The sequence below is a fragment of the Aquila chrysaetos genome, chromosome 3 (genome assembly GCF_900496995.4).
Source record: "Aquila chrysaetos chrysaetos chromosome 3, bAquChr1.4, whole genome shotgun sequence".
In the NCBI taxonomy this organism is placed as follows: domain Eukaryota; kingdom Metazoa; phylum Chordata; class Aves; order Accipitriformes; family Accipitridae; genus Aquila; species Aquila chrysaetos.
This window is the reverse complement of record NC_044006.1, coordinates 50521521-50542282: the sequence shown is the minus strand read 5'-3', so window position 1 is coordinate 50542282 and position 20762 is coordinate 50521521. Positions and strand designations below refer to the sequence as shown.

General features: G+C 37.3%; 1 protein-coding gene across 7 annotated transcripts in view; it reads right to left on the bottom strand.

Annotated features, from left to right (window-relative positions):
• Positions 1–4313: 4313 nt before the first annotated feature.
• Positions 4314–20762, bottom strand: part of COL28A1 (collagen type XXVIII alpha 1 chain) — a 94511-nt gene continuing 78062 nt past the window's right edge. For all 7 annotated transcript variants that reach the window (XM_030009930.2, XM_030009931.2, XM_041122081.1 and 4 more), the window contains 10 exons: positions 19617–19685; positions 14529–14597; positions 11952–12032; positions 11826–11861; positions 11595–11631; positions 10737–11291; positions 9309–9496; positions 6796–7012; positions 6153–6329; positions 4314–5169 (listed from right to left, as the gene is read on the bottom strand). In XM_030009930.2, the coding sequence (XP_029865790.1) occupies positions 6160–6329; positions 6796–7012; positions 9309–9496; positions 10737–11291; positions 11595–11631; positions 11826–11861; positions 11952–12032; positions 14529–14597; positions 19617–19685 (1422 nt within the window). In that variant the 3' untranslated portion in view covers positions 4314–5169; positions 6153–6159. The remainder of the gene's footprint in view (positions 5170–6152; positions 6330–6795; positions 7013–9308; positions 9497–10736; positions 11292–11594; positions 11632–11825; positions 11862–11951; positions 12033–14528; positions 14598–19616; positions 19686–20762) is intronic.

The following is a 20762-nucleotide window of genomic DNA, read 5'->3' as shown; positions in this document are numbered from 1 at the left end:
GATGTACCCAGGCACATCCTGGGCCTGGGGGCTTTTTTGAATTGTTGCTCATTTATTTACTGCTCTGGTAGGTTTTTTTAAGTGTCCTGAAAGCTTTAAGCTGCTGAGAGAGGAGCACCAGCCCAAACACTTCCAGCAGCATCTGGGATTAGCTGAGTTTGCAACAATTTTAAAGGTAATCCAAAACTCTTCTGGGGGATTTACTCACATGTTGAGCCTTGTGGTTGCCAGATTTATTCTTGTCAAAACTCCTATCTACCATTAGTTTTACAATAAGAAATGGTTTTCTTTGTGTCCCATGGTCAACCGTGCCAGATGTTGGCGAGGTCCCTTTTGCCATGCCAATAAAATGCAAAAATCTGCTTTCTCCCTCCCTGTCCACACGCAGGGAGGTTACAGCTGCTGAAAGCAGACACTCTGAAACAAGGAGGAGAGCTCACATACTCTTCCTTTCATCTTAGAAATGCCTCTAAAATAGGTCTTACATACTGATAGAGAGTCTTTATGGATCATGTTATAGAGCCTTACCCATTTGGCTGAATTTCTACATATTCCTAGTTAGGAAGGAAAAAAAAAAAAAAAGCCAAGCTTAAGTAGAATTTGGCTCAAAATCTGGGTTTTGTTTACCCCTGAAGCTTAGACCCAATTCTGTCCCTACCAAAAGATGTGATAATACTCCTGGAAGTAAAGACACTTATATTTAAGGCCATCTCAAGTAAAAATCTAGTAACTAAATATAAATTATTATTTCTTTGTCTAGCTACCAAGTATGATAGCTGACATATCTGCTTACATTTGCCTGCATGATTTCAAAACCTTGATCTGCTGCAGATTCAGCTTCAGCAGCAGCTGGAAGAACTCTGCAACTGGGAAGGTAAAAAGTAAGTCTAAGGAGACTGAAATGATTATAAAGGATGACTGATAAGAAGCTGTAGAAGGAATAAAGGTAGATAATGGGGATGTCAAAGATCTCATTGCTGAACGTACAGTACCTCATGTGTCAGGAGACCTTAGAACAGTTGCTCTACTCGCAGGTAGAGCTGGGGTGTCCCAGCCCACACACCGGCCCAAGGAGAATTTGGCTCTTTCACTGAGGGGTGGAGAAAGAGGACTTATTTGTTTTGGTTTTAATAAAAGATCTTTTTTAAAAATTCATGAGGTTACCTGTGAGAACTTGCTTTAAACTATGTGCTATGAGCTGGATGCCTTTACAAGCTTCGAGAAAGGTGTGCTGTATGTGCAGATGGCACCAAAAGAGCTAAGAAAGCAGCTGAGCAAGAAAAGTGCAGGAATGCTGCAATAAATCTATACTGTCCATAAAATTTTTCTGTAAAAAAAGTGGATGCTTGTCTCAGCCATGCTATCAGTAAAGTCTTTTTTAAAATTTGTTTTTTCCCCCAAGGAATATCTTTGACAGCAACTTCCGAATAAGGAAACATGGTAATCAGTTTTCCAAGGATGTTTGAAACTGCAGTGCAGGAAATGTTGCATATTTTCAGTCAATTTAGGGTAACAGAGAGGAAATTTGAAGATGTAGAAGAAATGGAGGAGTGTAGACAGCAGGACGGTCAATGAACAGACAGTGTTATTAAAACAGTCTGAACGGGCCCTAGGGACAGACAGTGACTGAACTGGGTTAAAGCAAAAGATAAATTCAATTTGATAGTTGTTAGCAAGAGACTGGTAGAGTTTCTCAAAGTGAAAAGATGCTGCTGTTCTATGATGAGCAGATGGGGTACTATTTTCTTGTTAATTTTCCGAGTCTTTTTCTGAATTGTTAGAAGCAAGGATGTCAGAAAAAGGATTCACCTTATAATGATGAAAAAGAAAAGCCTGTGTTTTTCTCAACCATTTTTAGCTTTTTTTGGTGTATAGTGTTTGGCCTGGTCTAGCAGAAGATATAAGGATTTCATGATTAAACTACTCTTGCTTTTAAAATCCACCTGTGATGTAAATAAAGGGTTGGTTGGTTTGTTTGCCAGTGGAAACTGTAATGCTTTCAGTTAGTAATGATCTTTTATGATTTTATACAACTCGCGAATAAAGCAGTGGACATTTGGCAAGAGGTGCCCTCTCCTGGTTTACTGACCCTTGACACCCCTGAGGATGCAGAGCTGGGGGAGGAGACACAGGAGCTGCCAGTCAGTGCTGATACAGATTTAGAGAAGAGTTGTCCTTTCAGCAGGGATTTACGTGCTTTTTCATGGTTTACTAAATATCAGAGCATACATCCAGAGATTCACAGAAAGACCTGAATAGAAAAGGATGCTTATTTCAGGATAATCTGATTTGAACACCATACAACTTTTAGAAAACCTTTATAGCCTTCACTTCTGCTTCTTTGCTACAAAAGGTTTAGTCAACTCTACATGAAAGTTGAAAAGAAAGCAGTGAACTTCTGGATCACACTGGTTTAACTGCATTAAGAAGATTCCTTGTATGCATGTTAAAGAGTAACTGCTGCTTTTTTTTAGCATTGTTATGTAGCAAATGATGTCACTATTTGTACTTATTGAAGCTTGTCAACTTTACCAGAAAGGTTTGCACTAAACATTGTAAAAGGTATTATTGCAAACCTGTAACTTACATCTTCACATTTATTCCCAAATTCATTATCTCCAGTATTCCTCAGATTAGATGTATCTCTTTGGAGATCTGGAGCCGAACACAATAGCTAATCCCATCCCTGAAGAAACTGCTCAGGCACAGAAGATTAGAACAGACTTGAAAGATCCTGCAAATTCCTAGACTTACTTGCAATTCCAGTGGGCTTTGCTGCTGTGGGTTTCCAGGTGCAGCTAAACCTAAAATATTCCTGGTAGGTGTGAAATGAAGTGGATCTTGTAACCTGTTACACTTAGAGGTTTTTTTACAGCTATTCACAAGGTAATGTACTGTAGAGTTTAACTGCAAATTTTTCATCTTTTCTGGATGAAAAGATCTTTTCTCTGCATCTTCATCTGGATGTATCTCTATCCCTGTATCTATCTACTTATCTGTCTCTCTAGTTATCTATATCTATCTATCTCAATCTACAACTTAAGTAACTTGCTTGCCTATATCAGTGTATGATGTCACACTGTTACTGACTCCAGGCTGCTGTAGGATGAGGGTCCTTTTGGGATGGGGGGGAATGCTGGTGCTTTTTTTTTTTCTTTCGGATGGTTTTTTTCATCTTTTGAGAGTCATATTTTGTGCTAATCTTTTTCTTAAAAATGTTTGCACAGCCTCTTTCTTTTAATATTTCTTATATTGACTTTGTCATCTAACAAAAATCAATTCTGAATACTGGATCTGAGACCTAGCCTAGAAAAAAAGTCTCTCAATACATCTTTCAAGTTTGACAGTATGTTAATATATTTTAGTATGTTTTAAGTTTTGAATCTACTGTTTCCAGCCAATTTGAAAGCATCATTGTGTCTATCCTTCTTGCTCTTCTTTTTCCCTAAAATTTGTGTTTATTCCTCTTTTGTTCTGGACATCCGTTCACAATTAGAGGTCTCTAGCACATTGATATTCTTGGTATGATGGCCTTGGCTTTACTACTGAACAGTAGTTTGATTCTTTCCATGATCTTTTCGCACCACTAGTAGGCACTTTGTTTACTTGAAACCTTTTATTTAACCTTTTACCTTATTTGCTGCTTATGTCCAGCTTTATATGTAGCTGATTTTATTTATCACGAGTCCATCTATATAATTTGTTGTATGCTTTGAAGCAATTTATTTTTCTGATGCAAAAAACCCTAACAGACTTATTAAAAGTTGTGTCAAATTTTACTTTCTGGATTTTTTTCTGTGAAAGGAAACTAGTTCTTGATTTCTTCAGCTTGACTTTTGTTCTACAACATTGAATCCCTTCATTTTCAGGGTATCACAGGACACATAGTACAAGGTAATGTCCTTGAGTTTTGCTGTTCCATGTCACACAGAAATTAATTGTGCCCTCAGGGGTTTTTTTTGAGTGATCATCAGATTAGTTCTGAGTATAATAACAGCAGGATGGTTTTTTGGGGGCTGCTGTCAGTTCTTTCTTTTCTACTTTGAAACTCACTAATGAGGCCAGACTTTTGGGAAAAAAAAAAAAAATTAGGAACTTTTAAACTGTACTTCAAGCACATCTTTCCATAGAATTAAGTTTGCATCCTGTCTGCTGCAAACACGTTCATTTTGCATGGTACATGCTATCATTTGGTTACATGGGGGAGGCGGGGTGGAATTTTGCAAGTAATTGTTTAGACATATCAAGAATTGTCCATACTGCCTGTGTAGATACTAGTCTTTTGTTTGCAAAGAAATAACAATCCATGACTCTTTCAGGTATTGCTTTCCATTTTAATGACATGCTCATAATTTTCATTTTTAATGATATGTTCATGTAGGATTACAGCTAAAAGTAGAAATCATATAAGTAAACATTTATATACATCTTTTGGTGCTTTTCTCTTTTTTAATTTAATAGCATATATTAGAGCTAAATAACATTTTTTTTTCTTTTTTTTTTTTTTTTTTCCTAACACAGAGGCCCTGAGAAATTGAAATGCATTGACTAGCCTAAAGGACACGAAGAATCCTGTTTTTAATGTAATTCTGAATGAAAGTCCTACCTTTGTAATTGAAAACATTATATTGACGTTAATCCAAATGTGCATTAATGGGGGGAAAAAAACCCTCTAATTACCTATAGCTGTGGTATTTACATTCCAAAGAGGTACTCTAATTAATGGAAATCTTAATTTATGTCTCTAAATGCTGTATTAAGAGTGCTAATTTCAGGAACCACTTACTCTGTTTTAAACTAGAACATATTTTATTCTTCCATGAGACTGAGACCTCTGTCATTAAATGCTAAGTGTAAACACTTTTGACTTTTTAATCCCAAAACCAGAATCTCATCATTGCCACAAGTAGTAGTAACAAGTTAATATAAATGTGGAGGGAAAAGGTGTGTTCCCATGTGTGTGTATGTGTGATCGTAAGTTATTGCTATGGTGTTGCAGATAACATACGTTATACGGGAATCTAGTTAATGTGAATACAATATTGGGGAAAGCAGTAGAGAATGGTAGTAATATATTCAGATTAACACATCACTTTGGATTCTTCTCAGTCAGTTCTTCCTCAATACACATGAACTTCCAGCTTTAAAAACTCCAAACAGCAGTCATTTCTAGAAGAAATAAGGAATTGTTTAATTTTCCTGAAATGTTTAGAAAAACACATGCTGAAGTTCAATAGAATTTTCCTGTACTGAAAGATGAAATAGAGTACAATTCATTGGGGATGAGCTATATGGCTTTTGTAAAAGAAGTTATGCACTCCTGATAAGCAACCTCTGAAGTCCATGCCTCAGTCACTAAGCATGTGGACCTAAGGCAGTTAGTATAGTATGCTTGGATTTCCAAAACATGAGGTCCCTCCCCAAAGGAAAGTTATACTGGTTTGAGAGGGACAGTCTTCTAATTTGTAAGTGGTGAAAAGAATAGAACAAAGGAAAGGGGATAAATGGTCAGTGGAGAGAAGTCACTGGAGGATGTACGCTATGGTCTGTCCTACTCAACATAGTTGTATGTGATCTAGAGAAGGGAGTAAAAAGTGAGCTGACAAAATTGGTGACAATACTGTGTTACTCTGCAGTAATAAAGAAGGTGACTGCAAGAAATTGCAGAAGGACCTTGTGACATTGACTGTGTGAGCTGTGTGACATTGACTGTGTGAGCTGTGAGTGGAAGAGGAAAACTGAGTTTTCATAAATGTGAAATAATACACAAGGGGAAAAATGATCATAAATTCACATATAATATGATGGGTTCTCAGCTCATCCTATAGATGAAGTCTTGGAATTATGACCTATGAGAATATCACCTCCAATCTCAGTAATGGTCAAAAAATCAAATACAATGTTAGAGACTGTAAGATAAGGACTAGAGAACAAAGTAGAAAACCTCACTGTGTCACTGTATAAATCCATGACTACGAAGTGCACTTCTGGTCCCACCATCTCAAAAAGGTTCAGACAAACATATCAAGGTTGATCAAAGGTATAAAAGATGATACAATATGTATGGATAGTATGGGAGACATTTAAATAGACTAAATCTTTTTAGCCTGGAAAAGAGATGATTGAAGGAGGATCTGATGAAGACAACTTACTTATTCATCAATCACTGCAGGTTTCTCGACATTCTTTTTCCGTTTCAAATCTATTGTTGGTACCATTGCAACCTCCGTACCAGAACTGGCCACAAGAATTGCCATTCTTGTCATAATACCATTTTACCACATAGTCCCGACAATCCCCTGGTTTCATAGGTTCCAAGCACCTTGGATCTGAAAGTATATCAGTAAAAGTTAGCTTGGATTCTGGGAATAAGTTACGTTACCCTAGAAGTGCCTCCTTCAGTAAAAAGAGCAACCCTTCGTTTTCTTTCTTGTAGTGCCTGGGAACATATATGCCTCTCTCAAATTTGTAGCCAAACTCCATTTCTATTAATGAGTTACCCGAACAGGCCTAAACAAATACAGGATCAGTTTGAAATGAGACTGCCTAAATCCAGATATAAGAACCAAGCTGCTATTTAAATACCTAAGCACACAATTGGTATGCAAGAGTTGTTTGTCTTCTAGGTTTGAAAATCTGGCTCTCACTGTGTGTGATGTCTGTACACAGAGCACCCAGAAAAACAAAAGGTGATAAAAATCTAGTAACTATATTGGGGAGGGAGTGGGGTTTGCTTGTTGGTTTTTTTGGTGCAGACTTGCTACCCAGTATCTGAGGACAGTATTTACTACTTACCTTTTTGGGTTGTTGCTACCTGTGTTTGCAACACAGTTAGATGGTGATCTTCTCTAGCAGTTACATTGAACAAAGAATTGACAACTGGACTCTGAGGTCTGATTTCAGGTATGTCATAAAGTGGGGGAAATCTCGATTCTCTGTGAGCAGGGGTGGTCACAGTGTGATCCTGAGCAGATGGCGGTGGCTCAGTATATCTGGTCTGTGGTGGACTAGGCTGCAAAAGGAGTCAAAATCTTATAACTTAAAATTCTGTCTGGGCTCAGATGCTACAAGAAAAAATTGAGATAATTACGTAGGAAACTTTTGCTAAATAACACGTGAAAAAAAATACCATTACAGCAGGTGGGTTCAGACCTCCTTCTAGTGATTACTCAGTACGTGACCATGATTTTCTAACACTGACAGCTGAATGAAAAGGCAAAGTAATGCCTTCAATTTAGTCACTAAGCTGAATTCATCCATTTGAAGCAAAATTTTAGTCACTGCTTAGTCTGTAATATCAATAAAACAAAAAATGGGAGGAACTCTGGGGTAAATCAGTGCTTCTTAACGTCTAGTACACTCACTGGGAATGATCTGACATCTTCAATCTGTCAAGGAATGGAAAATGGCAGGCAGGAGGAACAGGGTACTTGTTATTGATAGAAAAACACATGTACATTATGCTCCTCTAAAGATCATTTCAGATGTGGAATCCCTCGAGTACAGCAAAATTTTCCAAAACTTGTGTTATAGGAACCACATCCTATTAGTAAGATTATCTCATAGATCTGTCCTTGCCTGTATCAAGCCAAGTGACAAATCACCCATTTTCCTGTTTCTAGCTAACAGCCAGTTGCTAATTATTAGAATTTTAGAGTTTACCTTGATGGAAGTGTTAAGAAGCCAACCGTGCTCTTCAAATTAAGACTATTATATAAAAAGTTGCCCCTCTAGTGTTTTAGTATATTCAAGAAGATTTGCAAGGATCTTAATATTGTATGGTACAAATGACTGAATTAATCCCACATGTTGATTACCTACTGAGAACAGGAGGGAATCTGATACTATTTAATATCTTCCCATTTACAGGCCACTACTGAGACACTCAGTCAGTTTAAGAAAACTCTTCAGAGTTATTTGGACTCTGAAAAATGAAGTCTAGGTGAAATGTAAATATGCAGACAATTCATCGAATCCTTTGCATATTGCATTTTTTCTCCAGGTCTACAAAAAGGCTGTGTTTATTTCTGATAGTAATTCAACAGTTTTGAAGATTTAACTATAATAACCATGGCCAGCCAGAACCAAGTGTGTGAGTATCTAATCACTTAAAACTAATTCTATCTGTGATCCTTATCACATGCTTTATAAAGTCAGCAGCTATAAATCCAGGTTTACATTTATTTTTCTTAATGATACAGAATGTCAAAATTGACGCCCAGTGTCACACAGATCTACCTGGAGGTATTACAAGCCCCAAACCTAAATCAATCACACCTACTCGGGTGTATCGGTGTGATTCAAAACTGAATTTTGAAAGTGAACTATTTAAATATGAATGATATTACATAAACAATAATCCAAAGGATTAATATTGGCTAATCCATTGACTCCTCCACAGTAAACCAGTAATATTTAATTAGCTCCAATCTGTGTTCAATTCACTTAATATTTAAATACCAGTATCATGGTCCACTATATCCATTCCATACAGCTACAGAGGTTTATACATCAAATATTTCAATAGTTTATTCAACAGGTTATAGGGGCAAGCAATGCCCAATTTTTATCATTGGCTATTTTTAGGCAAAGCAATAAAAACACCCTAGAGAGTTAGTGCTGATATACTGTAAAGGTGACAAATATGCTACTCTGATAATAAGACAGTGGCTGAAAAATACCAAAGACCTAATAAGGGAACTAAGGTGATACACACCTGCAGAAAATATTTATCTATTGCATTAAAACTCCACCTGCCTATCTGTGCAGCAGCACCATGTTGGAGGGCAGAACCCCAATGCAGGGTAGGAGGAATTTAAAGCTGGAGAACGAAGAGTAACATGAATGAGGAGTCCTAGAACTACAGCCCAATGTGGAAAGCAAAACAATACTGAAGGCTTAATAACACCTGAAAAGCAGGTGTTCTTGTCTTCCATGACAAGAAGCATTGTACTAACACTCAGCTTGCACATAAATAAATGCCTTATACACTATGTGTCTGCCTCAGTAGAGACGTATCTGTAAGATTTCTAACTCCCTTCTAAGATGAATAAGAACTACAAAAAAAAATATAAGGACTGTTGGCATTTATTGCAATTAAGAAATGGTATTACTCTCTTTCTTCTGTAAGCCTCTGTTCTCAACAAATAAGTTCACTCTAAAAGTTTTGTTCAAATCTTTTGGTCTAGCCAAATGACACATTATTTGCATATTAAAAGACTGGTGAATGGTGAAATAAAGAGTGTTTGAATTCAAATAAAGACACACATCTTTAAAAAACATTTGATAACTGTTACTCCTTTACTTACTGGATAACCGGTTCCTTCTGTAGGGAGCGTATAAATCTCTGAAGTTGTCATTTTGGGTAACTGGTTATTGGTATCTTCACTAGCAATTTCAGATTCCGGACTTGGAGATAGAGATAAAACAATATCTTTTCTGGTGTAGACCTCAGACACATTCTCACAGATTTTTGTGATCAGTTTATTTTCAAGAGCTGAAAAGATTAACAGAATGATGAAATTTATTAAGGGTAATCAAGAAAAGTCATAATGATTCACCACAAGCTTTTAGTGCAGTATTAACACTAAATCTTTAATGATAGCGACTTGTGAAAGACCATCTTCTAAAGTTATGTCAAAATGCAAATGAGAAGTAATAAAGTAACGCAGTCTCTGAATTATTTGATATTAAGGCCTTTTTGTTCTTTTAAGAAGAAACAGATAAAAATACCAAGTAATTTTTTTAAGCAGAAGTCATAGCTCAACAGTGAAGGCAAAAAAAAAAAAAACCAGAGTGAAGTGAAGAAAGTGTTTACATGTAAGAAGGAAAAAGAAAAACTGGGTGACACATTCTACTTATTTGCACAAAAAAAAAAAATAATCAGTGACTGGGAATACTTTTATGTTGAATGCTGGAGCCTGAGTCAGAGCCCTAAATTTAAGCCCAGCTGGGACCAGAACCTTAGCTTGGACTCTCTTCTTACTGTTAACACCTTAAATCCAGACTTAACTCCATCCACAGGCTCAGCATAGCAAAATAAGTTTATGCTCAGGAAAAATATACTTTATAGGGCTAGTTTGTGGTTAGTCTAGATCAATGTACTGTTTGTTTTGTTTTCATGGGTCATTATAGGTTTCCTCTGGATTTTCTCCTGATTCCAGCTGTGGCCACAAGATTTTCTCAAGCCACAGTTAGAAATATATAATGTACTATCAGATCCCATTTCCTTGTGTGTTGCTCCACCACTTTTCACCTAGAATCAGGATGAAAGCATAGGTTTCCCTATGGCTTTCAGAAAAAAACCCAGGAGTACTTGTAAGAGGTGGTGGAGGGACTCCAAGACTGACAAGAGCCATATGAAATAAAGAGAGAGAACGAGACAGAGATGTTGTGTCAAGGTGGAAGGAAATCTACACCCGTCTGGGATGAAACCATGGCCAAGCACAAAAGGACTGTGAGGGAAGGCTGATGCAAGCTCTCACAAAAGAGGAGTGCCCCAAAGAAGGCCTTGGCTCAGAAAACTGATGTTCATTGTGTTTTATTGTTTCTGCAAGAGGTAAAAATTTGGCAAAGGTTTCATTTGGCCAAAGAAGAGGAGAAACAGAAGAAAGAGCTGCATCCAAAAGAGAAACATAAGCTGCCAATCAGCAGGCTGTCTTGCCTTGCTATGGGAAGAGCCAAACCCTCTTATATGCTTATTCCAAGTTTCTTCTTACTAAAATAATTTCTTTTACCTGAAAGTGTCATGAAGTCATCTATCTGGTAAACATGTTCTTCATCAGGGTCTGTTGCAATGAGCTGCATTTCTTTCAGAAAATCATCATAATGAGGATCAGTCCTTTGAACAATCCCAATGACAAATACCTCAATATTCATAGCATTGGCCTCTCTTGCTATGGTATCTAGCCGTACTTTATCACGAGCGTCCGCTTGTCCATCTGTTATTACAACAGCCACTTTTCTTACTGCCGGGCGTGCTGCCTGAAATAACTGAATGGCTTCTCGGATAGCAGAAGCTGTGTACGTGCCTTCTCCTAAGTAGGGCATTTTATCAACAGCTGATTTCAGGTATTCTTTGGTTGAGTATTGCTTCAGAGAAGACACCAACTCCACTTTATGGCTGAAGTTGATAATGCCAATGCGGGTTGTAGCCTGGTTGGCAGATATCTTGTCAATGATTGTTTTCATAAAAGTTTTGGTAATATTGAAGTTAACTGGTCCAACGCTTTCTGAACTGTCAATGACAAATACTAGTTCCAGTGGTGTTACTCTACATCTGATACCACAACCTAGAAGAATAACCATTTCAGGCATTTTATGAGAAACCACCTTCATAAAGATGAATTGAACTCATATATCAGATTTACAGTCAGTTAAAGCTCAATTAATGAATTCACTGATAGTTAATGATACTGAAAATAGAAACAGAGCTGGACCAAATTACTTCCAGTATAGCTCTGGCAACATAGTGAGCATCATTTTCACATCAATGGTATCCTTACGCACAAACATGCAGAGGACAAATCCATTCCATCAATATAAATTCAGTGTGTTTTATTAGAACTAATTTTCTTCCATATTGGAATGCTTACCACATATTTCACTGATAAGTCTGATAACTTCTTCTCTCTGAAAAAGAGTATTAATTAATTTGCTGTGTGTTCTAGTTTTAAGAATGCTGAAATCTATCTATCTTTTTATTTATTTACAAAAATGCAGGCAATGCAATGCCCCATAAACAACCTTGTGTAACATCACATAACCTTTAAATATTTCCCCAAAATAAACTCCTATCTTTTAAATTAATTCATGTACATACTTACCGAAAGACCAGGTTCACCTTTTCTTCCCCAAATTCCCTGAAAATGTGTAGAATGCAATGATTAACAAAAGCCAAATTTGTCTAATTTCTATTGTGTAAAATTAAGTAATATGAAAATGTGTTTCACCTTTGGTCCTGGAGGTCCTGGGTCTCCAGCCTCTCCTTTGGCACCTTTGCTCCCTGGATCACCTTTATCTCCATAGTCTCCCTAATTTAAAACATCCATATTAAACACAGTCAGTAACTCCAGTTTTGTTGACAGAGCTGGAGTTATGGTTCGATGAGCTTTTAAGATAAATTTTCAGATTTTTTTTTTTTTTTGTGTGTGTGGCTGGTTTATGTTGTATGTATTGTGAAGAGAACATCTGAAAGCAGGCTCTCAGAGAAAGCAAGATGGGCAGTAGAAACACCTTTAAGAAATTTCTGTGGAAAATTACTTTAATTCAGGAGTACGGGGTAAAGACATCTTTATGCAAATGTCAAGAATTTAAAATTTTTTACTCTTCTTTGATTTTCTTAAACTCTAAACCGATGTTTATGCTGGACCTATGTTAATTCAAACCTATGGAGAGACATAACTGCCTTACATCAGCCAATGTACTGAAACTCACACCAGCTTTGTATAGAACTGACACGAAAAACTGGGAGCTTGCAAAGAACAGAGGAAAAGGCATGCCTGGACTGTTACATCCATTGGAAAATACGTAGTTTCACATTCAGAAGCAATTCCGCACTTTTTTCCTCAAGTGACTAAACCTTTTGATTTCCAAAAAGAGAAAGCATTCAACATTATGGTATTTCAAGAGACAGTTTTCACGTAAGGCAAGTATGAAACATACTATCAAAAGATTCAGGTTCTAAATTAGGCATTTCTTCAAGAAGGAGATTGTGCAGGACAGTTTTTTACTTCTCTCTGGAAGCTACTGACCACGTTACATTTCACTTGAAACGTTAAAGGTCAGAAATTTATCTAGATTACTGTCTCCTTTGATATTATTCCTCATTATTACCCAGCCAATGGAATCACATAGATACCTCCTGTGTTACAGCATTTGCCATGGTGACTATCAATTCTAAGGAACCCTTTTGATTGTCTCAATCTGATTCTGATCTTATTCAAACTGGTATGAACCTCAAAATTGTACACAGCTCCTCCACAGCATTAAGAAACCAGTCTTCACTAAGTAAGCTCTTGGAAGACAGTTTCTATTCTATTTCACAAAATCATAATATCCAGCAAAGGATATTACTTTCCATTACCTGTCCATGAATTGAATCTAACTTCATCAAAATTAATGTCAGCGTAAGGGAGAACAAATATGATCTACTGACTGCAGTGGTGCTGCTACTCTCTTACACATAAATATACGAAAACCTGATCTCTTTGGTATTTGGCACTTATATGAAATTCCTACTGAACTAAACCATTCATTTTCATGTGTGAGAAGTCTGCTATATTAACAGCAAACAGTAAAATTGTGAGTATTTGGAGAGATTTACATGGGGTCTCGAATATTAGTCAAGATACAAGATGAATATGAAGAAGAGTGAAAATATTGCAATTATTATTATAGTATGTAGCATTTGGCATCTCAGAGAAAACAGAGTTAGGACACAGAAATTTGAATCTGTGTGAAAGAGCTTGATATTCACTGTTGCATAAAAGCTCCAAGCTGTAGTAGCTTGAATAATACAGAAGTCTGAGAAAGTGCTATATAATGTGAGCTAGTGTAGACCATAGTACCATGAACATCATTAGTCCAGGCAACAAATGGCTGGGGCTCTGAACGGGTACTGCCTGCCTCAGGTGACTACAGAAGGGATTGAACTCTTATTTGGGTAACATCTTAAAGTTAGGGAGCCTGATCATCTCTGCTCTCCCATGAAGACTGCCATGGTTTTTTTTCTCAGGCTTTTCAGACAGAGCCTTCACAATAAATTCAGTATTTCAGCTATGTTGTAATATTGCAGAGGGGCTGCCCAGCTGGCCCAGGCCCATGCTGTGAATTAAAGGTAGTGTACTGCACCATGCATTTATATCAACGCTCATTCCGCCTGGGGACACTGTTCTCAGTTGTGTATGCACATAGTTGGCCTGCACATCCACATTGACCATAAGCCCTGGTTTCCTTTGGCAAGGCTGCTCCCATCAGAAGCTGCACATCTCAAAATCACTAATAAATAGCCAAAGTATTTAAATTCTCTTTGCGCAAATTTTGTTAGGTGGGAATAGGTATGTGTAGGAAATTCTTACAACTTTTTTTATCAACCAGGAAGTTGTTCAGTAAGGAGAGATTCAAGCTTCGGCTTCAATCATTGTAAAAAAAAATGAGTCAAATAAAACAAAGCCCTTAAAATACATTAGTCAAAAAGCAATTCTTTTTTTGTCAAAGCCTGGCAAATAAAAGGATGTTTTGTAATACCTGAAAAATATCTAAGATAACTGAATACATAATTTGACTAATTTTATTCTCCTGCTAACAGGTATGACCTCATTCTAGATCCTACTTTAGAGCCTGGTCTTTAATGACAATTAGGATTTTCACAGACTTCAAAGCTGACAGTAAGTAGTAGGCACTTACCTTGCTAGCTATACAAGGCAATGTCTTTGCCTTCTATTTATCTTCAAAGACCTGTCACACCCAATAATCAATAAAGGAAGAAAAAATTACCTTTTTTTCCTTACTGCAAACCTAGGATTTACCTTTGGTCCAGGAAGGCCAATTCCTATTGATCCCTTTAGTCCAGGAAAACCTTGATTTCCTTTTTCTCCCTGAACAGAATAAGGAAAGTAAGTTTAACTGAAAATTAAAGTAAAATCTATGCTGTATCTATTCATTTTATAACATTCTACATCATAGAGAAAGCCAGATATTTGTATTATGCAATGAAGCACATAATTTTCAAGACAGAATTGGTCTAAAGCTGGAGAAATAAGCAATTGGGTATGATTAAGAACACACATAAAGCCTTTATAAAGTATATAATGAAGAATTTATTCCTGATAAATTAAATGAAATATTGTCATTTCATTGAAACAGATGAAAGACAAAAGTAACCTCATTGAGGCCCAGACAGTTATTCATCCAGTCCACAAGCAGTAAAATGAGGTCCAGCACAAAGGTTCTCTAGAAATACACACCCAGAATCTCTGCAGGGTTGACTAAGTTTTTCTGATCTTAAGTAAATAAAAAGACATCTCTGCTTTTCACAATGTGGAGAGCAGAACATCTTTCTGCTGATACTTCAGAAGACAGTATCAGTCCAGCTACAAAGTTCAAATTTGCTTATAATGATTGTTACGCATGCCGTGCTGCATGCACACAGACTTGAAAAGCATGTTCATGCTAGCAGTGTGGGCATACAACATGTTATAAAACACAGCTGTAATAAAATACGTACAGAAAATCCTTCACAGCATCTGGTTTCCAGAAACTTTGCTGCTTTATTTAATAGGGTAACACAAATATTTTCTTCAGATCAACTGCTGTATGCATTTTAAACACAGCTGGGGTGATTATATTCTCTGGTACCTAAATGCTTCACCATAATTCACATTACATACATAATTCACATAACAGCAGTGCCCGGTGCAGATACCAAAACCAACTCCAGAGAATGTCAATGAGATCAGGAGCAGTCATCACCTGTACCAAACCTAGCCTATGAGATGCAAGTACAAGGTTAGTTAGTTTTATTTTTCAGTCAAGAGCTCTCAGACTGTCTCACTAAAGCATCTTTTACTAACACTTGTATAGCTGCTCACAAATGGGCCTAAAGGGGTTCTATTGCTCATAATGGGCAGAGAAATACAAAAACGTTTCGAAATTTATCAAGACTCCAGCCTTCACCAAAGGCACACTAGTGCAGAAGGACCGACCACTGACCATTCCTGCTTTGCTGGATAGGGGCTCACGGATTTCTGCAGGCAGAGAAGCAGCTGCACAGTGCACAGCCAAGTCAACCTTCTCTTCCTTGTACTCAAGGCTCCTGAGTCCCATGAGTTGGGAATTCACCAGGAGTTAGACGATGACATGCAGCTCCTAGAAGAGGCAGTATACTACGAGTCATGGTCCATGGATGGTTTTCCCTGTCCAAATTCAAGATTTGACTGGGATCCTGCTAAGACGGGAGCTTCTGCTCACACATGGGTGCATTGTGGTCTTGCCCCATGCTAGGCAAAGGCACCCGCTGCACTCTGCTGTTCACATCTCCACTGGAGCACTGCCTTTACAGCCGTGTCCTGTGGGAACCTCTTGGTCCACTAGCCCTAACTTAGGGAGCTAAAATGCTCTCCTCGTCACTGGGGCTACCGATCACTGACCTGCTAACAGGCAGCCTCTTGCCTCTGTAAGCAGAACTTCCCCCCTTCCCTCTCCCCAGTTTCTTACAGCAGCAAAAATTCAGACACTGTTACGTAGACTCTGGAGACTGGAAAAGAAGCTGTGATGCACCAAATTACATAGCTGATTCACTAGGAAAAAAAAAAAAAAAGAATTGCTTCCAAATAGGAAATATTCCTAAGGCAATGGAATGCACAAGGCAATTTATTTTGTGCTGTTGGAGGAACGCACAGTGACTATTTAATCTAATTTACTTTAAGTCACTTTTTAGCAGGATTGTGCTTCCTGGGTCCTTCACATAGGTTATTAATGCAAATGGCTTTTAAACATAGTGAAGCAGTGTGCCAGCTTGTTTCAATGCTTGCTGTCCAGCACTGGGACTGACTATCCTTCCTGACTAGAGTCATCACACAGTTTCCTGATTAACACCTTTGCAGATCTGCCAAGCGCATACATATGAACCAGAATTAGGATATGCTGTGTATTCCAGTCGTCCTTCACTAATAATAAATGTCAGATCCGACAAAATTATAGATTTATTGCTGCCATTTGTTACAGCCCATTTGACATTGTTAGGATGGTGTTCAGGCAGTGAAAACTGAATGAGACCTACTGTTCTAAAAAAATCCATACCTGTACAGCTGACGTTTCTCACAGGCATACATGTGAGTTTTATCCTCTAAAAAGTCAGCTGCAGAACCAAATCCTGCTTCCTCTACTTGTGCAATCAATCAAAATATGAAGGATTTATCACAGATACCACAACTGAACATTTAGTAAAAACCAAGAAGTGCGCTGTATTAATTTAAAAATATTTATTGCTTTGCCTGTTCAATCCAACCTACATAATTAAATTCAAACTTAACCATTAGTCTTATCATAAAAAACAAAGTGCTATGCATGTAAAAATGCAGACCCTTGGATCCCTGACCCTAATATCCTGCTAGATTACTGATCAATAAGCGGACTTTTAGGTAAAAATGTCATTCTATGAACTGAATGCAGATCTGAGAATGTCTAGACTGTGGTTTGGAAAGGAAACCAAGCATAAAAAAAGAAGACCTGTGAATGTAGCTATCAACATAAAGTTACTTGAAAACCATCTCCTTTTTGACATTCTGTTCTTGCCATATGCAGACTGAGCTCTATGTATATATAAAAAGATACTTGGAGTGATATTGATAGTTCAAATGCAGGAGTATAGTAGCTTTAAGCTGATGAATAGTGGCCAAAAAGAATGAAGTTTGACATGGCCGTGAAGAGATAGAAGGACAGAAGAGACAGATAGAAGCTCAACAACCATCAGCGTATGGAGGAAACAGGTACTACAGGAACAAGACAGTTGCTGAAGTTGTTCAGAAAGAAGTTGTTCCTAAGAATTACATAAGAATAACTATAATTTTAAAAAGTGATTGTTAAGGGAAGAAAATTTAAATGACAAGACTGTACCTACACAACTCGTGGAAAACTACAGAAACAACACCAGCTGAGTTTGATCCACCTCATCACTACAGTTTTTGTTTCAAACCCAAAGACAAAGACCTTCCATAGCCAGAGCACGTATTACTTTCCTACATCCATAAACTCCACATCCTTACATTACAAACATGCCTTCGTCTGACAGTGTGTGTCAGTGGACTGTGTTCTTCCACTGGAAAACTTCCGTAATGGAACTGAGTTCTCTACACTTCTAAAATATGCTTTAGCTATTTATTCATAGCAGTGCCAACATAGCATCCAAAACTCGGGGGTGAGGGGGGAGGTGAGAGAGAGAGATGTATATGTACACACTGAGCATATTTTGACTAACCTTTATCCTTTTTCAGGAACCAAAAAAAAATTATATAATCTGTATATTTTTTCATGTATCATCAGATGCATTTGATTGCTGAAAGATTTCTGTTCAGAATGGCAATTGTGCCTTTATAAATAATCTCACATACACATAGAATTAACAGAGATACATCCCAAGTATTAGATTCTGCAAACACATCAGAAATGTCTATTAAAGCCAGGCAGGAAATAGTTTTCCTATACCATAAAGCCATACAGAGATGGCAGAAATTCTTCTATTTTCCGTAAGAATAGAGCAAAGAGCCTTCAGCAAACAAAGGAAGAAGAGAAAAGAAAATAAGAAGTTCCTTATGCCCTCACATTAAAATATGTAATAGCTTTGTGGTTACTGATAACAATTAATATAGAAGAAAACTGCAAACAGATCAGAACCAAAGGTCTAGACAGTCATGACTCTAACCATGTAGAGATCTGTCTAGCAAAATCCTGAGATGAGATAAATAAGAATCTATTAAAGAAAGAGAGTTACACAATAAGGAGAAAAGAAAGAACACAGTAAAGTATGTTTTTATGCCATGAAACACCTCACAGTGAAAAAAGGAAGGGCTCTCTGCAGTATAAAGAGGGAAATGATTGAACATGAAGATAAAAATAGAAGACATTGAAGCTGGAATCAGAGCAAGTACCGAACAAAAATTCAGAAGGAATCAGTGCTTTTCTGGTAGAACTTGTAATTCCATGCAGAACCAAAGAAAGATTCTCCTCTTAAACATTTTGCCAACAAGGTACATTTAAATGATTTTGTTTGTTTGTTTCAGCATGTCACTATTTTCCAATGAAAACCTATTTTGTCAATGAATTCCCTGGTGGCTTTTGTGTCTACAGCCAACTGCAGTATAGAGAGGCATCTTTCCTAACCCAACTAAAAGAACGCCCATCTTACTGAATCACTAGTGGTTTGATAACCTAGAGTTGGAGGGCTAAGCACAGTCCTCCTGATCCAGGGAAATATTCAATCATATGGTCAACTTTAAGCACACTGATTTAAGAGAAATAGGAGAAACTTGGGTTGTTCTCCACTAAAGCCTCCAGTTTTAATAATTTTCTTCCATACATTTATGACAAGGCAATTTATTAACTTTGAATGTTCAGAATATGTTACCATGTTTGTGTTTCTCCTTATAAGAAGAGAAGTTGTGGTTATGGCTGGAACTGGGTGAGTAAAAACCTGATGAAGAGTACATGGGAGACTGGCTAATTTCTTTTATATTCCTGTATGTGTTGTTTGACTTATTTTGACATGGTAGATCTCTGTTACTGTTTTTAGAAGGGCATCCAGAGAAAACCCCGGATATTTTCTTTGGAGTGTCCTGTAAATCTAAGTAAATCAGTAAGATGTGGCAGAGATGAGACTTTTTCCAGGTTAAATATACCTGTAACAACAAGAATAATAGGAGAGCAATTGGATGCCGCCAATACTGAAAACTCAACAGTTAAAGTAAATATTACAGACCTAATGAACAAGAAACCTACATATACAATGAATATTTGCAGGAATTCACTGGCTCAGTGGCAAAGAGAAAAACAGACAATGCATCTCCTTAAGAGACAGTTTTGAGAAGAAACTGGACAGGTATCACATTAAACTGGATTACCTTGTTTCCTTGTATGCTGTCGCCAGGGGGGCCAGGTGGACCAGGCAAGCCTTTCTGTCCCATAACACCCTGTAACAGTCAGTGAGGCAAAAAAAGAAGAATTAGGCGGTAAGCTCTATTCCTGTTGACAGTAAGAAAGTCATCTCAAAGTCACTGCAAGCAAAAAGTAAAACCATGTCAAAGACTAGTTCTGATTCTTCTTTGGTTTATGGTTTCTCGCTGTGGGCCTTAGTAATTATAATTGGCAAATTCCCAGGAAAGCAAAGGAAGATTTAAGCTGAAAATAATTAAAGAATAAAATCTGCCCATGACACAGTGTTATATTTTCCCCAGTTTTTCCCGCGTAGAAACCAACAGAAACCATCTTTATACAACAGCTTCGTGCAATCACTCCACACAAGAGAGGCACAACAGTAAAGGCACAAAGGACCAGAGCAATAAAACCCAGCACAAGTAAATCTGCCAGGCAAGTTAGCTAGTTCTTGTGCACCATGTCTATACGCCCAGTCCCTGTGGTATCACAGTCTCTGAGAGCACCAGTCACTCAGAAAATTGTAAGTGGGAGGGGAAGAGAGAAAAGCCAAAGCAGCACCTGCTGATTTGTGTCAATACAGTCAAAGCCAGGTAAAGCCCTTCTGCTTTGGAGGCAGGCTAATCTAACATTTCAAAGTGACGAAGTGAAGCATATCACTTTGATTACATCAAAATTAAATTTTTTCTTCCTTTTTTTGTTCTTTATATTTAGTTGAAAAAAGCTTTTGACCAAGCTTCATAACTGTTTCTGTAGAGGTCAGGTTGGATTTTTTGATTACTGTCTTATAATAAATAGTCGCCGTGCTCCAATACAGTAAATGGCATTCATTCAGTGGCACGTAAATTACCTACATTTTGAATATGTTGAATATTTAGGCAGAAGTATATCAAAACTTGATCATCATTAAATAGAAATATATAGCTCGAATATTTAACTTCTAGATATTAGTGATGTTTGAAAAGTCATCATTCTCATCTGTGTAGACATAAAATTTGCCACAAACTTTGACAGAATCTCTTGTGAAATATACTGTTAATCTACATATTTTTAAGCAGGGATTCACACAAAACATTGTGCTAAATAGCTTGTCTCAAGAACTAGATGCTACAAGC